The sequence below is a fragment of the Manis pentadactyla genome, chromosome 5 (genome assembly GCF_030020395.1).
Source record: "Manis pentadactyla isolate mManPen7 chromosome 5, mManPen7.hap1, whole genome shotgun sequence".
Classification (NCBI taxonomy): domain Eukaryota; kingdom Metazoa; phylum Chordata; class Mammalia; order Pholidota; family Manidae; genus Manis; species Manis pentadactyla.
In genome coordinates, this window is record NC_080023.1 from 2471606 (window position 1) to 2493163 (window position 21558).

General features: G+C 59.8%; 2 protein-coding genes across 3 annotated transcripts in view; both read right to left on the reverse strand.

Annotated features, from left to right (window-relative positions):
• Positions 1–2920, reverse strand: part of MSANTD1 (Myb/SANT DNA binding domain containing 1) — a 191757-nt gene extending 188837 nt beyond the window's left edge. The window contains exon 1 of the mRNA XM_036921273.2: positions 1447–2920. Within this exon, the coding sequence (XP_036777168.1) occupies positions 1447–1700 (254 nt within the window). The 5' untranslated portion in view covers positions 1701–2920. The remainder of the gene's footprint in view (positions 1–1446) is intronic.
• Positions 2921–11688: 8768 nt separating this feature from the next.
• The window catches only part of HTT (huntingtin), a 240355-nt gene continuing 230485 nt past the window's right edge, over positions 11689–21558 (reverse strand). For both annotated transcript variants that reach the window (XM_036921270.2, XM_036921269.2), the window contains exons 57-67: positions 20295–20377; positions 19896–20026; positions 19636–19765; positions 18784–18939; positions 16515–16705; positions 16227–16341; positions 15881–16094; positions 15387–15492; positions 13692–13854; positions 13344–13504; positions 11689–12461 (exon numbers count right to left, since the gene is read on the reverse strand). In XM_036921270.2, the coding sequence (XP_036777165.2) occupies positions 12248–12461; positions 13344–13504; positions 13692–13854; positions 15387–15492; positions 15881–16094; positions 16227–16341; positions 16515–16705; positions 18784–18939; positions 19636–19765; positions 19896–20026; positions 20295–20377 (1664 nt within the window). In that variant the 3' untranslated portion in view covers positions 11689–12247. The remainder of the gene's footprint in view (positions 12462–13343; positions 13505–13691; positions 13855–15386; positions 15493–15880; positions 16095–16226; positions 16342–16514; positions 16706–18783; positions 18940–19635; positions 19766–19895; positions 20027–20294; positions 20378–21558) is intronic.

Sequence of the window (21558 nt, forward strand, 5' to 3'; positions counted from 1 at the left end):
CGGAGCCTCGGGAGCCAGGGCTGGAATTTCACGTCGTTTACATTAAGTGACTCTGATGCCTTCAGACCGGGGCAGCTGCCTCATTTCCAGCCCCTGGGCCTGGCTGGAGACCAGGACTGAGGGTCAGAAATGGGCCTTTGGACAGGGCCAGACTCCAGACTTGTTCTTTCAAGGGCCATAAAAAATTAAATCGATGCCACTGGAAACAGCATTTTTGTTGTTAAGGGGCTGTGGAGCCTCTGCAGGCTCCAGACCGCTCGGAGCTACAGGCCAGGAGGAGTTGTCTGTCGGGCAGGGGCAGGGTCCTCTTGCCCAGAGGGTGGCTCAAGGTGCCTGGGTCAAACCTTCAGCCCTGACCACACCTCCGCTCCCCTGCCCACAAGGCCACTAGGGGACCGGGTGGCGGCCAGGGCTGGGAGAGACTGGGCACCTGGGCACCCACAAGGACAGTTCCCGTGTTCCCAGGAAGCTGACAGCTCTCGGGGGCAGGGGCAGCCCCAGCCCCAGGCCCGGCCCTGCCAGGCTGCCCACAGGGCCCCAAGCTCTTGGTTCTGCCCTCCCCCATCGGCCCTTTGCACCTGCTTGACGGTTACCCAGCATGGCCTGGCCTACTCATGACCTTCACCCTGCACATGACCCTCTCCATGTCCGTAACCCACTCCATGCCTGTGACCTTTGCCCCACACACGACCCTCTTCACACTGTGACCCTCCGCAGGTGGGCCTGGGTCCCAAGCACCCTGAGATGGTGGGTGTGTGCAGCCACGCCTGGCCCCCTCCCTAGTGCCAGAGCTCCCCTGCCCGGCCCTGACCCAGAGCCCCCTCAGGCTGCCAGGGCAGGGGGGCCACAGGGGAGGGGGCAGAGGCAGAGGTGGGCCAGGCCGGGTCCTCATCACGTCCTTCCATTAACATGGCCCCTCTCGTGAGTGGGGCCCTCCTGGGTACTCAGGACCCTGATGAGAGCCCTGCACGCCCTGGCCCTAAGGATGGCGCTGGCTGCGTGCTCTGCCGGGCTCAGTGGGTGCTGAGGACGGAGTGCAGGGACAGGCAGGACTCACAGGCCTGGGAGCTGAGCCCGCTTCTTGCCTCTGGCCAGTTTTCCAGCACCACCCACCACGCAGCCATGCCTACGGCTCCCTGGCTGTGGCAGGGGGGTGTGCGCAGGCCTAGCAGGGACTGCCTGCACCTGTTGAAGGCACCCCTGGGGCGGTCCCAGTCCCGCCCTCACTCTGCCTCGGTTTCCCCGCCTGCCCAATGGGAGGCTGCATAGCTGGTTTCTGTAGGCCCCGCCCTGCTGCATGGGGTGGGTGGCTCACTGGAACCCCACACCCCAACTGGGCTCCCAGAGACTGGCAGCAGCCCCCAGCAGTGGAAGCCTGGCCAGCTTGCCTGCCCTGGCCGCTACACCCTGGCGCCACGCGGTGAGGGCAAAGCGCCCGCGGCCCACCTGTACTGGAAGGTCATGTTGGTGATCTTGATCTTCAGCTCTTCGCCCAGCCGGCGCTCGCCCGTCATCCCCAGCAGCTTGCTGGCCATCTTCTCGTACACCTTGGCATTGCGCTTGGTCTGCTTCAGCTCATCGAAGAACTCCTCCCAGACCAGGATGAGGCCGCGCATCTCGGCGTCCGTCCAGTTGCGGGCCCGCCGGTGCTTCTCTGTCTGAGCAGACACCAAGTAGCCGGGCACCTCGGCTGCTGCCATACTGGAGGCGCCTGCGGGGTTAAAGAAGTGGCTCGGGCGGGGCTGCGTCCCCGTGGGCACCCGCAGTGGAGCCCCGCTCCTGGAAGGCAGCTCTGTGCTCAAAATGGGGCCTACATCTGACAGGCAGGAATTTAGTTAAAAGCTTTTAAACGGGAAACGTCATTTTGATGTCACGTTTCCATAGCAACAGAGCAACTGCATAAGCTACAACAGAAACCTTTTAACTGAAAGCACAGGAATCAGGGCCACCCTGACGGGCCATCAATATTGCTGCGAGCATGCCAGGCCCAAAACCGGCCGTCCGGTCTCTGGGCCTGCTTCCACCCTGCCGGCCGCCAGGCCTCGCGGGCCCTGCCTGTGTAGGCAGGCACATAGGCTGGGCAGACCTGGCTCCAGAGAGGTGGGTTAGGGCCACAGCCCCTGCCTCAGCCCGGCAGCCCACACAGGTCAGGCACCCGGGGGAGTCCAAAACACGGGGTCGGGGTAGGACAAGAGCCACCAGGATCCCAGGGCAAACAAAGAGGGAGACGGAGAGGAGGATGGGGGGACAGAGAGGGTCATGGAGGGGGGACATATAGGGACAGACACCCTCAGCCATCCGCAGAGACACGTGCATGCCAGTCCTCACCCGCCCGCTGCCCCTTGTACAGACAGCGCCCCCAGCCAACGTGCTCGCGTTTTATTTTGGGAAACAGAAACGGACCGACCCCAGGCTGGGTGACGGTGGGGCTCCGGCCCCCATGGGGACCCCTGCTCTGCCACTGACTGCATGCCTGTCTCCCCCTCGCAGGCAGAACTGTGCGCCAGCCTTGGCGACATGGGGCAGGCCTAGGACCCAGAACAGGCCCAGAGGCCAGGGAGCATCTGGAAGCAGTGTGTCCCTCCCCAGGGGGCAGACGCCACAGCCCTGTCTAGCCTGAGTCAGCACCATCCACACCGCGCCTCCACCTGGCTGGCCAGGGCGCTCCTTACAGCGCACCACAGAAAAGGGTTCGGCAAAGGCTTGCTGAGTAAAGAAACGAACAAAGGGACCAATCTTAAGCAACACAGCCCCCTTCCCAACAGGTCACCTGCACTTTGCCGCGGACTTCCTGGCAAACTCCAGTTCATTCTCCACAGCCCTGTTCCGGGGCCCCCTGAAATCTTCCGACTCCACTGTGGTCCTTCCATGTTCCCTCCTGCCAGCGGGACCTACCTTGAGCCAGTGCGTTGTTTCCTACCTTTCAGCTCTGTGGTCCCAGGTCGCCAACACCTGCAAAAGCATCAGTAGTAAGAACGGAGCCCTCTGAACAGGGGGTGGGGCCCCAAGCATGGAATACCCAGTTTTCTCTTTGATCCTCGTGGTACTCTTGTAAAGAAGCTGGCACTGTCCTCGTCCCTGTTTCATAGGTGAAAAGCCTGAGGAGTGGCAAAAAGGTCACCCATGGGTAGGGGCCATGCCAGGCTTGAACCAAGTCAGAGTTGAGTCTGACCCCACGCTGTGGTGCTATTGGCCGAGCACCAGCTGCAGGGTCCCTGGGAAGGACACCGTCACACTCCTCTGCCCGTAGTCCTGGGTAGGACACAGAATGTAGCCCGTGACAACCTCTGCATACCTGGGTGAATGCTGCCCACCTTTTCCCGGGGTCTCCTGGGAGGCCCGCTGTTGCCAGGCAGCTGCGTCTCGGGGGGGGCTCTCCATGCATACTAGGTGAAGCCCGAGGAGAACCTCAGCCTGGATGGGGGAGGGTTCTGACTCCGAATGAGAAAGAACTCTGGGGCAGGCCGGACAAGTGTGGGTAAGGAAGGAGTTCATTAAGTGGGAGTAGCAGGGATGGCAGCTGCCATATGGGCAGTGGAGAGCAAGGGAGAGCAGAGGGGGGAAAGGGCAGCTCACTGAACTCCTGCTCGGCAGATGGCAGGTCCCTTGCCAACGCCTGAAGCCAGGGTCACCTGGCATCCAGTGTCCGCTTGGATCTACACGGCATGGGAACTAAGTCCCTACCACCCTAGGAAATGGGGGGGCTACAGAACACCAGATGAAGTGAGATTTTGTTCTGAGAACTTCCCAAAGGCAAAGAGAGGAGATTTTCAGGCAGGCTACTGAAGAGTATGACCGTACAACTGCAGCCCTGTCCGGGTCACCCAGGCGATGGGAACTTGCAGGCCCAAATCAGAGCTCTCAGCAGCCCCTTCCTACTCGTCTGAAGTAGGACAGAGAGAGTAAAGACTTGTGTTAAGTCTGGGAAGTTGAATGAAATAGCAAAGTGACAATGACACTTACCACTGGAAGAGCACAGAGACAAAATGCAGTAAGTTGAGCAGAGATAAGGCTTTATTTAAAAAGCACACACTTGAAGAAAGGGGAGTGTGGGCAACTTCAGAGAGGAGGCGCATTTAAGGGCTTAGGATTCTGTCTTTGAAGGCTTTCGGGGATGGGGCACAGGGCGGGGGTCGGGGTTGTCGGGGACAAGCTTGACTTGTGGTCTCGGGCTCTCTCTCCAGTGAGAGACATTATGTCACCACCCACAGTCAGTCCTCTAGATAATTCTGTAAGACAAACTTAACACAAGGAATTTATTGATCCAGTTCCTCTCCAAAGTAGTGGTTTCTCTCAAGCACTGGGAACGCATCAGTTAAGACTGCGCACCCTGCCTTAAGGTAGGTAGTTGGCTGATTACCATAAAATGTTAGGAATCTTACCTCCTAATTCCCTGGTTTTTAAAATGGAATCTTAGCCTTAAGATGGGGTCCCTCCTGTTCTTATTTAACCGCTTATATCTTGGCATTTTTATCATAGGCAGGAAAAGTTAATCATGATGCTTACCCCATGTTTACCAACTGCCCTTCTTCACCAACACAATGCTGACCCTGCACAAGGTGGCTGCTGGCACTGGCTGGGGTCCTTGGCTGTGGGACCCACACCCCCCCTCAGTGGGCCTCTGCCAGGGCTTGACTGAGGCTTGTCCTGATGTCTTAAGGGCCAGCAGGGTCAGGGGACCCTCAGTGGGCCTCTGCCAGGGCTTGACTGAGGCTTGTCCTGATGTCTTAAGGGCCAGCAGGGTCAGGGGACACAGACATTGGCCCCCAGGGGCAGCTGAGCTGGGCTGGGCGGGCAACACAGGACAAAGGTGAGCGGCACATGGAGACAGACTCAGGGACTGGCCCAGCCCCCTATGAGCAGGCAGAGGGCACTGCTGGGAAGAACTGGGCCCGCAGAAGGCCAGAGCTTGGGGCCTGGCAGTGAGAGATGGGGTGTCTGTAACAGCGGGATGGGCTTGCGAGCCAGGCTGGGGATGGGCCCCAACCTCAGTGGGGTTAAGAGACTGAGGTGCCCAAAGGGCTGGCCAGGGTCTCCAGCCTGAACTGGGTTAGGAGAACAGAGCCAGGCCTGTGGAGCCTGTGGACAGAAGGTGCCACCTAAAGGCGACAACATGCAGAATTTAAGAGCTGAGGCTCAGACGGGGTGGGGGTGGTATCAAATGAGCCCGTCACACCTGCTGGGCCAGGCCCCAGGCACGTGGCACCAGCTGCCCCAGCTGTGATCCCGCCTGGCATCTGTGGGGGTCCCAGGTTGAAAAATCATGCCCACCAATAGAGGATCATCCCTGGACCTCACACGGAGTCTTCAAGGTGCCCCAGGATGGGGGAGCTGGGCCTGGGGTGGGGAGTGACCCAAGTCTCTGCCCCAGTGCCCCTGCCCAGCCCACACCTGCTGAGTCCCTGTGGGAGGGGCTGGGCCCTGGAGTGTAAGGAGGGAAGTGTCCAGGGAGGGGCCGGCAGGCTGGGGCTCTCTCCTCCCTGCAGTCAGAGCCAGAGGGCAGCCGGGGAAAGTGTGGGCACTCAGACGGGCCTCCGACCCTGCTCAGTGGGCTCCTGGGTCAAGGCCCTGCTGTCAGCTCCCCATAGGAGCCCTTTTTTGGGCTCCAGGGGTCACCTGGGGACAAGAGACATCAGCATCTGGCCGGGCGGCAGCCCCCAGGAGACTCACCCGCTGTGCTCCTCTCGGCCTGGGTGCCCGACAGAGCGCACTCAGAGGCATCTGCAGAGGGAATGAGGGTCTGGAAGCTCCACTCCTCAGGCAAAGGAGCTGACCCTCCCAAGGGGCCCCAGTGCTGGCTCTCCGTCCCACCTTGAGGACCTGTCCTCAACCACAACTCCAAGGGTTGGGTGGGGCTGCCTTACCAAGCCTCGCAGCACGCGGGCAGGGGCCGCAGTGAGAGGCTGGCAAGCAGGGCCTCAGAACTTGTGGAGGGGACAGAGGCTGGTGTGCTGGCCTGGGGGCTGGGGAGGTGGCTGGTGCATAATCATCAGGAAAAGCCACCATTTCAGGGTCCACGGCCTGTTTAACAGCAGCACAGCTGGTCCCAGTGCCTTGGAGCAGCCGGTCCTTGGACATCACTGCCCATGCTCAGGGCCCCTGGCAGCCAGGTGGCCCCACAGGGGGCGTCTACACCTGCCTGCCTCCAGCCGGCACACCCAGGGAAGTCAGGGTAGGGCTGGACTGCAACTGCCTCTTTTCTGGCCTCAGTGGGCCCTGGGAGCCCCCATGGATGGAGGGCCCTGGCGGTGCTCCCTGGAAAGCCCTCCCGTCGGACGAGGAGGAGCTGGGGTCAGGGAAGGGAGAGGCCGGGGAGGCAGGGCCAAGCACCCAGCCGCCCCGCCTGGAAGGGCCCTGTCTGTCCTCTGCTGGGGGAGGGCTCCTTACCTTGGCACAGCTGCACGGCCAGCTGGGACCACCAGTCTCTGTGGGATGGGGAGGCAGAGGGCCAGGGGGCGTCTGGCAGCACCTGCAGGGAGACAGGGCCATCAGGCCTTGCAGGGCGGGGGTCAGGGGTGCCAGGACACCTGTGCTCCGGTGGAGCCTGAGCCCTCTGGCCATCTTTCTCTGAATCAACACTCGGTCCCTGCCATGCTTATGCCTGCCCTGACCAGCCTGGCAGGGCGACACAGGGGCCCAGGACGGGAAGTGCGCGCCCCCGGGGTCTCTGGTATCTGCGAGCAGCGGCAGCTCAGCAAAGGCTTGGCCTGTCACCGTCAGCGGCAAAGGCTGGCAGTGGGACTCCTGGCCTGAGCAAAGGTGGAATTACCCGGTGTGGAGGTGGGGGGTGAGTCCAGGCAGGGAGGGGCAGGACCAGGGGGTGAGGGGAGTCTCAGGACCGCCCAGCTCGCCATGCTGGCACTACCATCCTTCCCCCCTGCATATGTGAAGCCCAGACTCTTGACTTTCAGCCCTCTGCCTCAGCAGGCAGCCCCAACCCTGACCCGAGGGCTCCACTGAGTTCACCCGCACCCCAAGAGCTCCTTGGGCCCACATAAGTGGAGGCCCGGCTGGTGGCTGCTCCCACCCACCTGCCTGTCATGAGGGGCAAAGGCTGGGAGTCCCAGGACCCCTGGAAGACATCGCTGTGACAGGGACAATGTTATGTGAGTGGCTCCCAGGTTTCCTGCCCGGGGGGCCCAGTGGGGACAAGCCAGCCAACTAAACAAGGGAGCCAGGAAACTCCACCATGGAGTACTCAGGAGGACATGCTCATGGTTCCCCTAAAGAGGTTGTAGTGACCCCACAAAGCGGGCCTGCCTCTGTGCCCAGGGGTCTTGCAGAATGCCGTGCCCAGTGGTGCTCAGCCCACCACCGGGCTGCCCTAGAGGCGAGATGCAGGCTGGACCCCGGGAGCAGCACTGCTGCCACACTCAGAAAGGCCTCAGGACAGGAAGCAGGGTCTCGCCCCTTCTGAGGGCAGCTCTGCCAGGGTGGCGCGAGGGCAAGTGGGGAACATGCAGCAGACAAGCCCATTTGTACCACTCCTTTCCAGGGGATCTGGGCCTTTTCTTTCTGGAATTAACAGGTTGGCCAGGTGTGCTCAGGTGCACGAGGCAGGGTCTGGCTGTCCTTCCCTCCCCAGGGCAGCTCTCAAGGGTGACATCACTGGGGGCCCTGGAGTTGTCACAGAGGATGAAAACTGGGGAGGGGAAGGTACCCCAAATGCTTAAGAGTGGCTGATGTGAGAATGAGCCTGAAGTGACCCATCCACCTGGCCGGGCACCCGAGAGGCCCAACACTGTCCTGGTGCAGAGACAGAGGGTCCTGTGGTCTCAGGAGGGCCGGGAGCACAGAGTCTCAGGACAGCCGTGACCTAGGACATGGCTCTCAGGGGACCCAGGGCTGCCCTGGGAAGGGACGGCAGGCCACTCCCGCCAACCTCAGCAGCATCACAGAGCACCTGCCCTGAGCAGCCTACAGCCAAGGAGGGCTTGTCTCTGCAGGCTGGTGGGTGAGACACCTGCACTCCTGGTCATTACGCCAAACACCAAGGCCTCCAAGGAAGGGCTCGCCCAGCACTTGGGACAGTGCCCAGTGAGATCCAGGAAGAGCTGGCTCTCAGGTGGGGAGGGTCCAGGAGGCTGGGGGCTCCAAAGCCAGGCCATGGCCCTGTCTGGGCACTCCCGTCTCTGTACCAGCCCCTCCCACCCCTCCAGGGTCCCCAGCCAGATGCGGGAGCAGAAATGCAGTGCCAAAACCATACATACGGCCTCCATGTCAATAACCAGGGCTGCCTCTGCAGCCCATGTCTGTGGGGCAGGACCCTCACAGAAGCACCTGGCCAGGCCTGGGTTGGGGCCCCTTCCTCACCCCACACATGGACACAGGGCCCTGACCTGTGGGGCTCCACTGGGACATTGGATGTCGCAGGCATGGCAGCCAGCATCAGCCACCCTCACAGTCCAGGTTCTCCGTAAGCAAAGCAGGCGTGTACAGCAATTTATGGTTTAAGGTCTTCCTTTAATTCAGATGTACAATGTTTGCAGCAGTTTAAAAAAACTTAGATACACATCTCAGTCATCCCTGCCCTCTCCTCTCGGAAGTGGACAGTTAGGTCTGGCGGGGGCTCCGGTGCTCCCGTCACAGCCCTGTGGGCTCCCAGTGTGGTGGGGAGGGCGGCTGTGGCACAGCAGCAGCTCAGACCCCTGCTAACAGCCACTCTGCTGCAGCTCGAAGCCAAGAACACAGCCTGGTGGCCCCCCTGGGAACCAAACCACCTGCAGCGAGTGCGAGTGGCCGCAACCTTCTGGTGCAGGGGCCCCAGTTCTCAAGGGGAAGCCGCAGGGACTGTCCAGGGCCAGATGCTCCCAGAAGCACTTAGCGGGGAAGGGGTTCCTCAACTGCATTAAAAAGTGACAGGCACATTGGGGAGAGTGATCCATGAACCTGCCAAGCCACCTTCAGCTGTCAGCACCCCGAGAGGGCCCCTCCACCAAGGACATCCCAGGCCAGCAATGCGGGGTGCTCCTCCCCTCGAATAAGCCCTCCCTGATCTCCAGTGACCTCGGCACCCTACTCCTGCCTCACCCCACTAGCAAGGACACCCTGGTCTCACCCTCACCTACGGCTTTGGGCGCTCACCGAAGACAAAGGGACAAAAGCTAGAGGGAGGCTGTTTGCTAGGAAGCAGGTCGCAGAGGGCACTGGCTGCAGGGCACACAGCACCAGGCCCATCGCGGGCCCTGCTGCTCAACATGGAGCGCAGTCACTGCCGTTCAGAGCCTGTCCCGCGGAGCCCATGGCGGGGCTCCCTCCAGCTCTGCAGGAGCTGCCCTGGAGGGGCCATGGAAGTGAGCGCGGCAACAAAGGGGCGTCGACGCACAGGAACCCTGGGGGGTGCAGGGCCTTCTCAGATGCTATATTCTGGGTATTGAGGTGTTTTGGCGTCACTCGTCCCCCTGCAAGGACACGTTTGCTGGCAGAAATGAGAGAGGACAGTGGGAAAGGGCACTTGGCAGCTATAAGTCACCGCACACTCAGTGGGGCAGGGGTGGGAGGGAGGCTCCATCCAACAACCCACCCTGGTTTCATCCAAAGCTTTCCTGATATTAACCAGAAGGAAAACTAAACAGTGCTCTCCACCCTCTGAGAAATAAACCTGACAATCAAATCAATGATATTTTCAACAAAATTTGCATTAATAATAATGATTGGTGCTTGCACACTTTCAGGAACTTGATAAAGTCTGAGTCCCTTCCACAGAGTTGAGAAGGTGGACTCTTCTCAGCGGGCTTCAGTGAGCGACACCCCCACTCTTGGCCCTGTCACGCAGGCTACTCCACGTGGCAGGTCTGAGAAGAGCCGACTCCCGAGCACCCCTTTCTTAGAGGCCTTGCACACCTGTCCTGACATTACACATACAGTTACAGGCAGGTACACACACTCAGCCAGGGTGAAGCAACCTCACGCACAAACTCACTTCCTTCCCCACAGCACGCAGGCAAGTCTCCGGGCCGGCACCTCTGGCCAGGTGGGGCTTGGAGCCCCTTGCTAAGGACTGTCATAACAAGGGAAGGTCCACTAAGCCTGCAGTGGAGTCCAGCGATGCAAATCCTAAAGGGAGTGGCTCCAAACTTGACATTCACAGTGTTACTTACAGATGTAAAATCCAACCAGGAACAACGTCTGACCTGTGATGTGTCTGCCTTAGAGCTGCTGCAGTAGCCGGGGCCAGGGGCGGCTCGTCTGCTGCCTGCCCTGAGCTCACAGGCACTCCAGCAGGCTTGCTCTGGGGACAGCGAGGCTGAGCCAGAGGCCCTGTGGGAGCCGGGAGAATGGCGGCTGTCTTCCCATGAAGACTTGGGCGCCTCTCAGACACCAGGCCACGTCCACCACAGCCCTGGCGGCTCAGTGAGGTCTCTACAGGGTGCCAGTGGGAGGCAGCCGGAGCTGCTCTAGGGGTGCACCTGTGTGGGCAGTGGGCACCGCATGTCCAGCTAGTCTTGCTCTGCGGTGGCCGGAAGGAAGCGGCAGCTCTCTGGGGAGTGGGGGCAGCTCGGGGGGCTCGAGGAGCCGGGGCCTGAGCCCCACAGCTGGCTGTGTGCAGGCGGGACAGGTGAGGCCCAGACAGACATGAGGTAACTAACGACACGCCCAGGCTCTTCCTCCTAGGAAGTATGCCTTTCCACACCCAGGCAGCCTCTGGAAAGTAGCTTCAAAATGATGGCCACTTACCACATGCAACACCCAAAACCCCGGCTGCACCTCATGACCAAACTGACCGGCATCGCGGTGACCAAACGAGGCAGATGCCCACCAGCCTCGTGGTCAGACGGGCAAAGCGCCCCCGGCCCCGTAAGTGCTCAGGCAGCCTGACTGTCCAGCCCCTTTGCATATGCTGGTTTGGCTACTTTGGTCTGGAAACAAGGCTGGTCCCAGAACTCAGGCCTGGGGCAGAGGCGGTGGCTCTGGGGGCCGTGGGCAGGCCGGTCACCATCCAGCCCTGTCTCATTCGTGTCCAGATCAAGCCCTGCCACTGGTGCAGCAGACACAGCTCTGAACTCTCCTGGCTGAAAGGAGGCCCGGCATGTGGGCTGAGCTGGAAAGGGAGCTGAGGAGTCGCTGGCGTCTTGCTCCAACAGTTGCCATGACAACAAGCTTTGCTCTTGACCAGGAAGGACCCTGACAAATGTAGCTCCATTACCCCCTGGCTGCCAGGGCCAGGCATCTGTCTGGGCCCCAACATGCAGGAGGGGCCATGTGGGAAGCAGGTCCAGCAGTGACGGCCAGACCCCAGAGTAGACGGCAGCCCAGAGCCAGCTCTGGACGGGAGCCACGGGGCCTCAGGGCCAGCAGCTCTGGATGGGACAGAGGCTGCTCACGATCCAGTGGGCTGGCTGTGTCAGCTGCGGGCTGGGGAAGCCGTCCTTCCCCGGGGAGTAGAGGGCCGTTAAGAGTCATCCGTGCCTGAAGACGGCGGCTGCAGACAGGCACAGAGAGGCCCACATTCCCAGGCCTGAGTGGGGCCAGCTGGGGACTCCTGGTAGACATTTGGACATAGCACTTCTCCAGCTCTAATTAAATGTGAACGTGTGAAAAACTGTGGGTGTGCCACACAGAGCCGTAAGCACGGGAAGGAGGGATTCAGTGTGGGTGAGATGGGCTGCCTGTGGGGCAAATCCCTGGAAAGAGGCGGCTGCGTGCGGCACAAACCCCACAATGCATTCTTTACATGGGCATCAGAAGTTACCGCAAAATTAATCTCTTTACTGATACAATTAAAATTTAAATCCTGAGAAGAAAACAGAAAGACAAGTATGGCGCTGGTGTCGTGCTCACACCACCCGCTGGGCACGGACCCTGCCGGCACACACCAAGCACCCCCTGCGAGGAGTGGGATCACGACCCCCCCACACCTCACCAGGGAGACCTGGGAAAGTGTTCTCAAAAGCCTAATGCTGCCACCTTATGCCACCAGGACAGGAGAGGGGGCTGATGGCCAACCTGTAAGTGCAAGGACTGCCATCCCAGGAGCCGGAGCAGCCATACCCTGGTGGCGATGAGCAGGCTGACCAGGAGGAGGGTGAATGCCTGCTTAACTGGCATTTAATACTAGCTCTAGCATAAAGGGTAAGCGGCACAGCTGCTCTGCTCTTGGCGGACCCGGGCTCTACCTCCCGTGTCGCCGCACACATTCCTGCACAGCCACGTGGCAGAGATGACACTGCTCCCTCGGCCACACTGCCGGAGCCACCTGGCACAGACAGGGACCCCAGGCACCGGTGCTGGAACCCAGGGTGGGCGCTCAGCACGTGGCAACCTTGTGGACGTTCTGCAAACAAGCCAGCAGTCGGTGATAGGGGTTTCCCGGCACTGCAACCACCTCGAACACAGACTGGAAGGCCCGGCGATCGAGCTCCTCCTCTATCTGGTGTCTGTAAAAGTCCGTGGCCACCAGGCAGAAGAGGTTAGAGTCCACTTGCTCCAGTTTGCCCATCCTGCTGATGACGTGGGGAAGGCTGGCGGAGAAGTTAAGGGAACAAGGCTAGAATAAGGGAGGGCCGGCTCACATCCCACACCCTCACCTGAACACTCCTCCTGGGACTCGGGTCTACAGTGGGGCCCAGAAGTCCCGAGAGCAGACCGAAGCACAGCTGGGCTCCCACCCTTGGCTCCTGCTGCTGCGTCCGTAACAGCCAGCGGGATGCCATCCCCTCCAGCTGGAGGCCTGGCCCTGCCCAGCAGAGCAGGGGTGGGCCAGGCAAGAGGCGGCTGAGCAAGCCCGGCGGGGAGGGCACCTCTCTGCAGCACCTCCCTGTCCTGGCTGGCTGCACGGTGCTGGCGGTAGTGCTCTTGCTAGCCCTGCTCCCGCGGAGGGCAGGAAGAGCCATGGGCCCTCTGGGCGAGCTGCTGTCAGCCCCAGGACAGCCGTCGGCGCAGAGGCTCTGAAGTCTGTCTTGGGGGAAGGCTGCCACACAGAGCACTTGCCCTTTTGGCAGCCAGCATTTTTAGGGTGGGAATTGGATCTTTACTTTTAAGCCTTTTACCCGAGAGGATGACACACGCACAATGACAAAGGATGCACAGCAATCTCAGTAACACCCCCAGCTGCTTGAAACCCGGGGGACAGGGGCTAGGGGTCACCAGAGGCCAGCTGAGGCCTGAATCCCAAGGACCCTCTGCACACCCCCAGCAATTCAGAGTGAACCCCAGGCCCTTGGTCAGGGTGGTGAGCATGTTTTGTTTTCCTATCAATGTTTACTCTTTTGGGGCTGCAGGTAAATGTCATCTTGACCTCTGGGTTTTTGCAGAGGTTGGGTTTCAGAAAAGTTAGTCAAAAACCTCAACCTAGACATTGACATGAGAGTGTGCAAGACCTGGCAGGACCCAGGGAAGGATACGTCGCTGAAACCCATGGGCTGGTGGAAGCGCTGACGAAGAAACAGGAAAGACTCCATGTGGCCATGGCAACAGGAGTCCTCTGCGTGAAGTTGGAGAGGGACAGCATGACCCAGTCCCGGACCATGGATGACTGCCCAGTGCTGTGCAAAGTCTGGAACACCTGAGAAGATTAAGAGGCCCATAGAGTCAGGGCTGTGGGGGAGCCCCAGGGAGAGGGCAACACAGCTCTTCTGGGGCTGACAGTGGGTGAAGAGCTACTGCTGGTTTTCAAAGGGGAGGCCCTGGGCCACCGGGTGAGCATGCCAGGCAGGGAAGGCACCCACTCCGAGGGCAGGCCTGGCTTTTACCTTGTAAACTACGGTGGCCATGAACTGTGGGTATGGCTGCTGGTTGGACAGAAACTCTCCAATGACTTTGTTCATGACGTCCTGGGGTGGGAAGAAGTCGTCTAAAAACTGAGGGAGGATCCGTGCCACCACTCTGGCTTCACAGGGAAACCCCTTCCTGACCCTGGAAGGAAAGCCGTGAATCAGAGCCTCGCTTGCGAGACTCCGAGTCCTGCTGTGGAAGCCAGCTATGGGCCCAGGGCGGGAGGTGCCCAAGGCACTCCTGGAGTATTAACTGTAACAGCAACAAAGCAATCCCCTCTGTGGAGACCTCACCAGGGACCTGAAGACAAACGCACAGCTTGGGACTCCCCACCTGGTGTGAGGGCCAATGATCTGAAAAGGGTTGTAAAGTTGTTTGATGTAATAAGCAAAAGTGGTTTGAGGTGGTGACGTCAGAGATAAACTCCAAATCAAACACTGCCCCGGTTCCATCTGTTCCCATCCATGGGCACATGCTCCGTGCGCTTGTCACCGCAGCACTTCAGTCACCGAGGGCGCTTTCCTTCTTGCCTGGCCTGGACCCCTGTCTCTCCCGCTGCTCCTCCTCAACTGGGCCTACAGGCTGCGTGTTGGAAGGCGGCCACCGAGCTCCTGTGTGGTCAGTGCCGGAGAAAAGCTGTGCTCTGCTGGAAAGCACCCCAAGTGGCCCACGCCCCCTTCCAGGCATTTTCAGGCCCGCCTGCCTGCAGATGCCAGCTGCTGCCCAGCACGGGTGAGGCTGCAGCTGGGGGCAACACTCAGCCACAGATTCTCTTGTCAAGCCAGTGCCCCCCAGCACCTGGGGAGGGCAAGCTGAGCAGTCGCACTGCTTTCACTGGAGGGCTTATCTTGTCAGCAATGGAGGGAAGTTCCACGGAGGCGGGACCCAAGGGCCTTCCTCTGCCCACCAGCCACTGTGGTGGGCATCATGGGCAAAGGACTGCAAGCGCCTGTTGTAATTTTATCATGGGAGCAGACTGCATATGCTCAGCTTCCCAGAACACCCTGCCTGCCAGAGTGGGCAGGGAAGTCTTGCTCAGCTCCTGGGAGAGCCCAAACACTCCCCGCCAACTGGAGCACAGGCCCAACATGCAGGACTGGCCTCCCCAGGGCCACAGACACATCCTATCGCCTGGATGAGGGGCCTGGGGCAAACCTTGGTGCCCTGTCCTGGAGAAAAAGTCGACGAGGTGCCTGACCCATTTTCCAGAACTAGCAAGCTGACCCAGTCCTGGATATAAGCATGCAAGTGTGGGGAGGCAGTGACTAAGCATGGCCTCCAGGAGACACTGGTTGGTTGTTTAAACCTTCACAGACGGTTTCTAATGCTGCTCAAAGGCTGTCTCCCCCACAGCCTCGAAGGTTTGCCAGCTTTGACGTGGGGCAGCCATGTCTGACGGACGTTTTGTTACTGCTCAGGGCTTTATGCCCAGCCTGCCATCGTCCCATTAACATGCCCAACTGACACCACCACACCGCTGGGGGCTGCCCCGCCCTCAGGACCAAGGGGAAGTGCCTGGGCCAACCTCTGGTTCAGTCATCTCTGAGCTCCTGGATGCTGCGGCTCAAGGACTGCCGCTCAGAGCCCCGGGCAGGGCTACGAGGGCACTGTGGGGAGCAGATGGGGCAGCTGCGAGCGGAAGCTCTGGGGCACAGGCAGGCTCCATTTCTTACCTGTCAAAAAGAACAGACACGCGCTCCATAGCCACGATCACTGACTCGCTGTCGGGGGTGGCAGGGCTGGGGTCCGAGGTCCTGCCCGGACTGACTTTCTCCTTTCCTGGAACAGATTGTTCCCTGACATTACTTGAACTGTAAACCCAGACAGGCTTTGCAGACAGTGCTGAACTCCCATGGGAGCTCAGCCAGCCCCTAGAGATGGCCAGAAACAGGGGGCTGTGGGCCCCTGGCGGCCCAGCCTGGAGTGCAGGGTACGTTCCTAGGCCTGCTCCCCAGGCCTGGCTCTGAAGCCTACACAGCAGTGGGACTGTGAGTCAGTTACCCTGTTCCTGCTCCACAGTCTCCCTCGAGAACCAGAGGGGACCTGCGGTCTGTGTCCCAAGACTGAGTGCTCCTCTCAAGTGAACAGACCCGTACGGTCCGGAGCTTGGGGGCATCAGCCCGTCGGGCACAGGTGGGCCTGAGCCCCCAAGCCCCGCTGCTCTCACCTGTGTACATGCAGGTGAGCATCAGGCCCAGGGCCGCCATGGACCGATGTGGGCTGTGCACGTTCACTCTGTCCACGCTCAGCTTGACCAGAGACTCTGCGTCCAGCCGGGAGAGCTGCTCGGAGAGCAGGAGGCGCTCCAGGCCTCTCAGGACACAGTGGTAAATGATGGACGGTGTGGACTCCTCACTGCCAGACAGCATCACCCCACACATCTGAGCAAGAGGCAAGGCTTCTGAGTCAGGGCCATTTGAGGCCTGTGGGACGACCCAATGGTGCCACCCCACAGGTGAAAGGGCACAGATGCCCGCTCCCGTTTCCGGAGAAAGACGTGCAGGGTGGCTCACTTGCACTATTGATGCCGAGAATTCTGTCCCTACATCCAGAGGGTAGTTCTCGATCAGGTAGAAGGCGGTGGCACACATCACCAGGACATGCTGCTGGCTGTGAACATTCACGCAGCTGAAACCAGGAGACAGTGGCCAAGCTTAGCCACACACAGCAGGCTGCTCCCGTCAGCAGTGTGAGGTGTCCTTGTGGAAGGGTGCCCACCTGGGTGCTGCCAGCTAGTGGGCTCTGATCGTGGCACCACCCTCCCCAGAGCCCGTTCCAAGACCCCGGCCTGCGGCACTCACTGGGCCATCCCTTTGAGGTTGGAGAGGAGATAGTCGCTGACGACTGGGATCAGCTGCTTTGCCGTGTCCTCCAAGAGGTCGCACTCCAGCACATACAGAATGCCGTGCAGAGCCCCGACCCTGCTGGGCAGGTGGCTGCTCCTCAGGGAGCTCTCCAGCAGCCGGCTGACCGGTTCCGCTACCACCTTGTCCTGGAGCGCAGGCACAGGGCGGAAGCTAGCCCCACGACGGAGTGGCAGTGGCCAGGGGTTGACATCACGCCACAGTGGAAGACAGTGGGCAGAGAGCAGCGCCCCAGCAGGCCTGACTCCCTTGCGAGGCCTGCGTGCAGCGTGGCCCTGGGCTGGCCCGGGAACCTGGATGTCGGGCAGGTCCCGGCACCCTCGCTGGGAAGAGCGGCTCCCTCTGCCTCACCTGTTGTGCGGACAGCCCTTTCCTCCCGGGGTCTGGAAGTTGGAACTGGTGCCCCTGGTAGGCAGCCCTCCACGTATCATCCAGTGTGCGTCCTGGCGCCTCCACGGGAGAGGACGCTGGAGGCCGGTGCCTGTTTGCTCTGCGCTTCGCCCACGTGCTTCCCCCTTGTCTGGTTCTGCTTTGTGCCCAGTCGCTGTGACCAGCCACAGCCTTGGGTGTCGGTGAGCCCTGGGAGTCCCCACAGCAAGAAGTGGGGTGGTCTGGGGTCCCCCACAGTAGTGTAAGCTCACTTGGACCACAAGGGTATGTCCCATTTAGCATCATAAACACAATGTAGCAGGTGGGAACCTAAGCACTGAACACCTCGCTCTTCACTTACACCCCCAAGGCCTTCCCGGGGCAGCATGGTGGCAGCCACATGCCATCCAGCCAGGCAGGCAGCCACCGGGGCTGTGCATCTCCTCTGGCCCTGCAGCCCCAGCTGAGGACTTCCTTCTCCCTCTCTGCCCACAGCCGTGGCGACAAGACACCTTCCTAAGGGCCACTCCCACCCACGCCTCCAGCCCCTGCCTCTGAGAGCCCTGCCAGGACCTGCTGCTAGGGATGTGGGTCTCAGGCCACTGGGTGAATATCACAAAAGGAAGGACGAGCTTTGGAACGTAAGGCGATGCCCCGCACAGTGGGGCTGGGGAGTCCCTGCCCTTAGGGTAGTCTTTAAAAATGGTTGTTACTTATTTGATTTACTAACAACACAATGTCTGTCCAGGGGATCTGGGACCGAGCCCAAGACACAATTGTAGTGGAAACGAGCCCAGTGTCTCAGACTCCCCACAAAGACAGAGGGCCCCTGACAGCCCACCTGCTTCTGGCCCCCACAGCCTGAGGGCATGTGCTGTGGAGACCCACTGGAGGAGGAAAGCCAGGGGGCTGTTCCTGCTCCCTGGGCAGTGGCACCTGGGCTGAAGGCCACTGGGTAGACCATACCTGCTCTGGCACCTTGGCTCCCAGGGACAAGTGCTACAGGGGAGGACACAGTCAGGGCCCCTCTCTGGCTGTGACGCAGAGCACATCAGTCACCCCCTGGCCTCGCCTACTTGGGCGTGGATGGGACACTGGGGTCCTCAGCCTGTGAGGCGGCGGTGACGGGCTGGAGGAAATATGCCATTACATGGCCACCAGGACCCAGTGTGGACCACAGGGGAGTGGGCCCCCAGTGTGTGTCAAGCTGCCACAAGGAGAATGGATTCCAGGAGCCATCTGAGTGACACAATTACTGGCTGAAGCAAACAGATGCCTGTCCTGGACAGCTGGAAGTTATTTTCCTCTAACGGCACAGCTGATGCCCTGTAGCGGGGCTCTAACAAATCCAGGCCCCGCACTCAAGTCGTCTGGTGTCCATGTCAGGTCTGCTTAGCAAATAGGGACGCCCAGGAATGTGTGTGGCGCTGGCTGGGTTGTGACCAGCTCAAGGCAGAATAAGGAGCAACTGAAAAGAAGGCCCAGCTGAGCAACTAGAGCAGGCAGGGCTGGGGGGCGCGCGAGGTTCCAGTGGGGGAATGGCCCTGGGGGCAGGCTCTGGGACAGGGAGCTGGGGGTCTGCCACACATCAGGGGCAGCACGGGGGGGCTACATGTTCCCACCAAGAGGGTACTTGAGCTCTGGTGCAATGGGCCCTGTGATGACCGGGTAAACAAAGCCGTAGGGGGGCCCCAACCCGAGGCCTGGCCACCACCCCACACTGCACTCTGTGAGCTGAGGCCCCCTGGCTGCCCACACTTGCTGTGGAAGTTCAGGACAGACCTTCCCAGGCGGAGGCTGCCCACAGCAGGTGGCCTGCACACCACGTCTCGCTCACCATTCCAAGGACAGCAGCCGCCTTGCAGGTGGCCGGCACCAGGTACTGAGCGAGGATCTCATCTTCTGCAGGGTGCACCCTCCGCAGCTCGGTGAGCGTCAGGTACATCATCTCAAACTGGCTGCGCTCAGTGAACAAGTCTGAGACCACGAGAAGCTGGAGGCAAGAAAGTCCAGGCAGAAGGGGAGTCACTCCATCAGGAGTGGTCCCAAACCTGCTTCAGTGCCAGACGACCAGAGGCGGAGCTCACGGGAGCCCCGACTGGGAGAAGGACTCAGCGAACATGCAGCGCGGAGAGGGACCGGCCGCTGGGGGTCCCCTAGACCCACCCGCATACACCCTGCAGACGGAGGGCAGGTCCCCGGGGAGCCGGGAAGGAGCCTCGGCTGTGACCTGGGCGGGAACCTGCACCCACAGCGGCCACCCTGAAGAGCCCCACAGCTGCTGGTTTTCAAAATACAGCACCGGGACCAGGCTCTTGAAAGCCATAGGACAGAGAAACAGGCGAATGTTTCAGAAATAAGTGCTTCTGCAGCAATCCTTTGGGTCATCCAAAAATGCTCGGTTCTGACGTTAGTTCTTCACAGCTAAATACAAACGTCAGTGACACTTTTACTGCAAAACCTGCCACGAACCGGAAATGCACAAAACTGTTCCTCACTGACTCGGGAAATGATTGCTAAGTGATAAACCACTTTATCACCTGGTGTGTGTGGATCCCCAAGACTTCCTTCCTGGGCTCCTAGGGACCGTGAACTCTGCGTGGGTGTCTACAGGCGTGAATCCCGTGTACCGTGCGTGCCCCGGGATGGTGCTGGGCACACACAGCAAGGACAGGGATGGCAGACTTACTGATCGAACCACCTCACTGATCAGGATGACGGGGGTCCGTCGGGCAGAACTGGACGGCAGGACCCAGCGACTGTACAATTCAAGCAAAAACTGCGAACAGGAGTGGATATCAACTCCAGCCCGGTGTTTCCTACAGGGTATGTGAAACAGGTGATTGTCCCATACATGAGGGGACAGGGTCATCTCAAGAAGCACTCCAAATACATCAAAGGGCTACTAAGAATTTCAAATTGCTTTAAAAGGGAAGGCAGATGGGAGACCTGGAGTTGACAGGAGATATGGGTGGTGATGAAGGTGCAGGGACATCAGTCTCCTCCTCCTCCTCCTCGTCCCACTCCTCCTCTCTCAGGGGGGTGATACTGTTCCCCAGCCACACAGAGTGAATGGACACCTTCAAAGACACAGGACACGGGGCTCAGTGCTGGGCAGGGCTCCCTGGGCACGGGGCTGGACCTGCAGGCATGCTCAGGGCCTCAGAACTGAGCAGTCCGGGCCTGTGGATATAAAACATCCTGGATCCTTATCACAAAAAAGAATATTAAAAGAAAAAATGCAGGTAACTTTTCTTCCAGATGTGCTAATGGCGAAAGCCTGAGGACAGACAGCAGGACTCGAAGAAACAGAACAAGTGCCCGGCCATGAGGGCAGACGGGACTGACCTGGCCGAGCTTGTAGCTCATGTTGCCCAGCTCCCGCTCAGGGTTGATCTGCAGCAGAAGCTTGTCGTGGCTGATGAGGGTGCCTGAGGGGTGACAACACCGTGAGCCCTGCTCTGCACAGAGCCCACCTGCTAGGCACACACCCCGAGCTGCTGACCGCAGAGCCCTGAGGGCCTCTGGGTTTTCTCTGTCACCTTATAATCCATTACACTGGCATGGCCAGTGGGACCATGCGGAATTATCACCTTTTCTCTGAAACAAACCAGCTTCTGACTCTGAACAGGAATTGGTTGGGGGCTGAGCTGCAAAAGCTTAATCGAAGTCAGCCAGTGAGCCCTCTGAGGGCCCAGAAGACAATCTCATGGACAGTACCTCCGGGGACCCTGCCTTGGTGCACCTACAGGGAGCAGGGTGGGTGATGCCCACAAGCCACTTGCCTCCTTTCACCCCCTGCCCACCCCTCCGCCCAGACGGAAGGCTCCTGGAGAGCCCTTGGCCAGACCCAGCGCCAGCACATCTTCCTCCAGGAGGCCGCCCTCAGGCGCCTGCTTTCTTCACACCCCGAAGCCCTTTGTCTGGCCCTCTCCTGTCTTCTGGGACAGTGAGTCATACCCCTTCTCAGCTTTCCCGCTGGCCACAGGCTCCTCCAGGGATCTGTGCAAGGCCACAGGCCTCAAGTAACCGAGGCGCCTGTGGGCGTCCAAAGGTATGCAGCTCTGCACTTCCATAGGGAGTTTTCCAGGGATAGCTTTCAAGATGCTTAAACTTGCAGACTAACAATAAAAACTAGGGAATCATAAAAATGCTATGCTAACATGCTGTTCCTTCGACAAAAACATGCATATTAAATAAAACAAACAAACCAAAATTCCCTTCTTTTGACTCAGGGTGAAAAACTCCAGTGCTCAGGAGAGGGCAGGCACATGACTTGCAGGCCCAGATGGACAGGCCCACCTGGACAGCCAGTGCGTAAGCCAGGGAGAGGCTGGTGGCATGGGGAGCTCAGGCCCAGGGATGTGCAGCCCTGAAGGGTGTCACCAGCATGCTTTTGTCACACTGATTTCTCACAGGAAGTCAGAGATTCATGTTGTTTACATGAACTTGGTCAGTTTTTTCATGTGAGCAACTAATCCAGCTCTTAAAATCATGTGTAGGCTGTCAGTCCCTCAGCCTCTGAGACCTCTTTTGCTTCCCACAACTTGACTGGTAGAGACAGTTCATTTCCAGACTTTATTTCCTCAGGACTGTCTGTTAAGATCTCCCC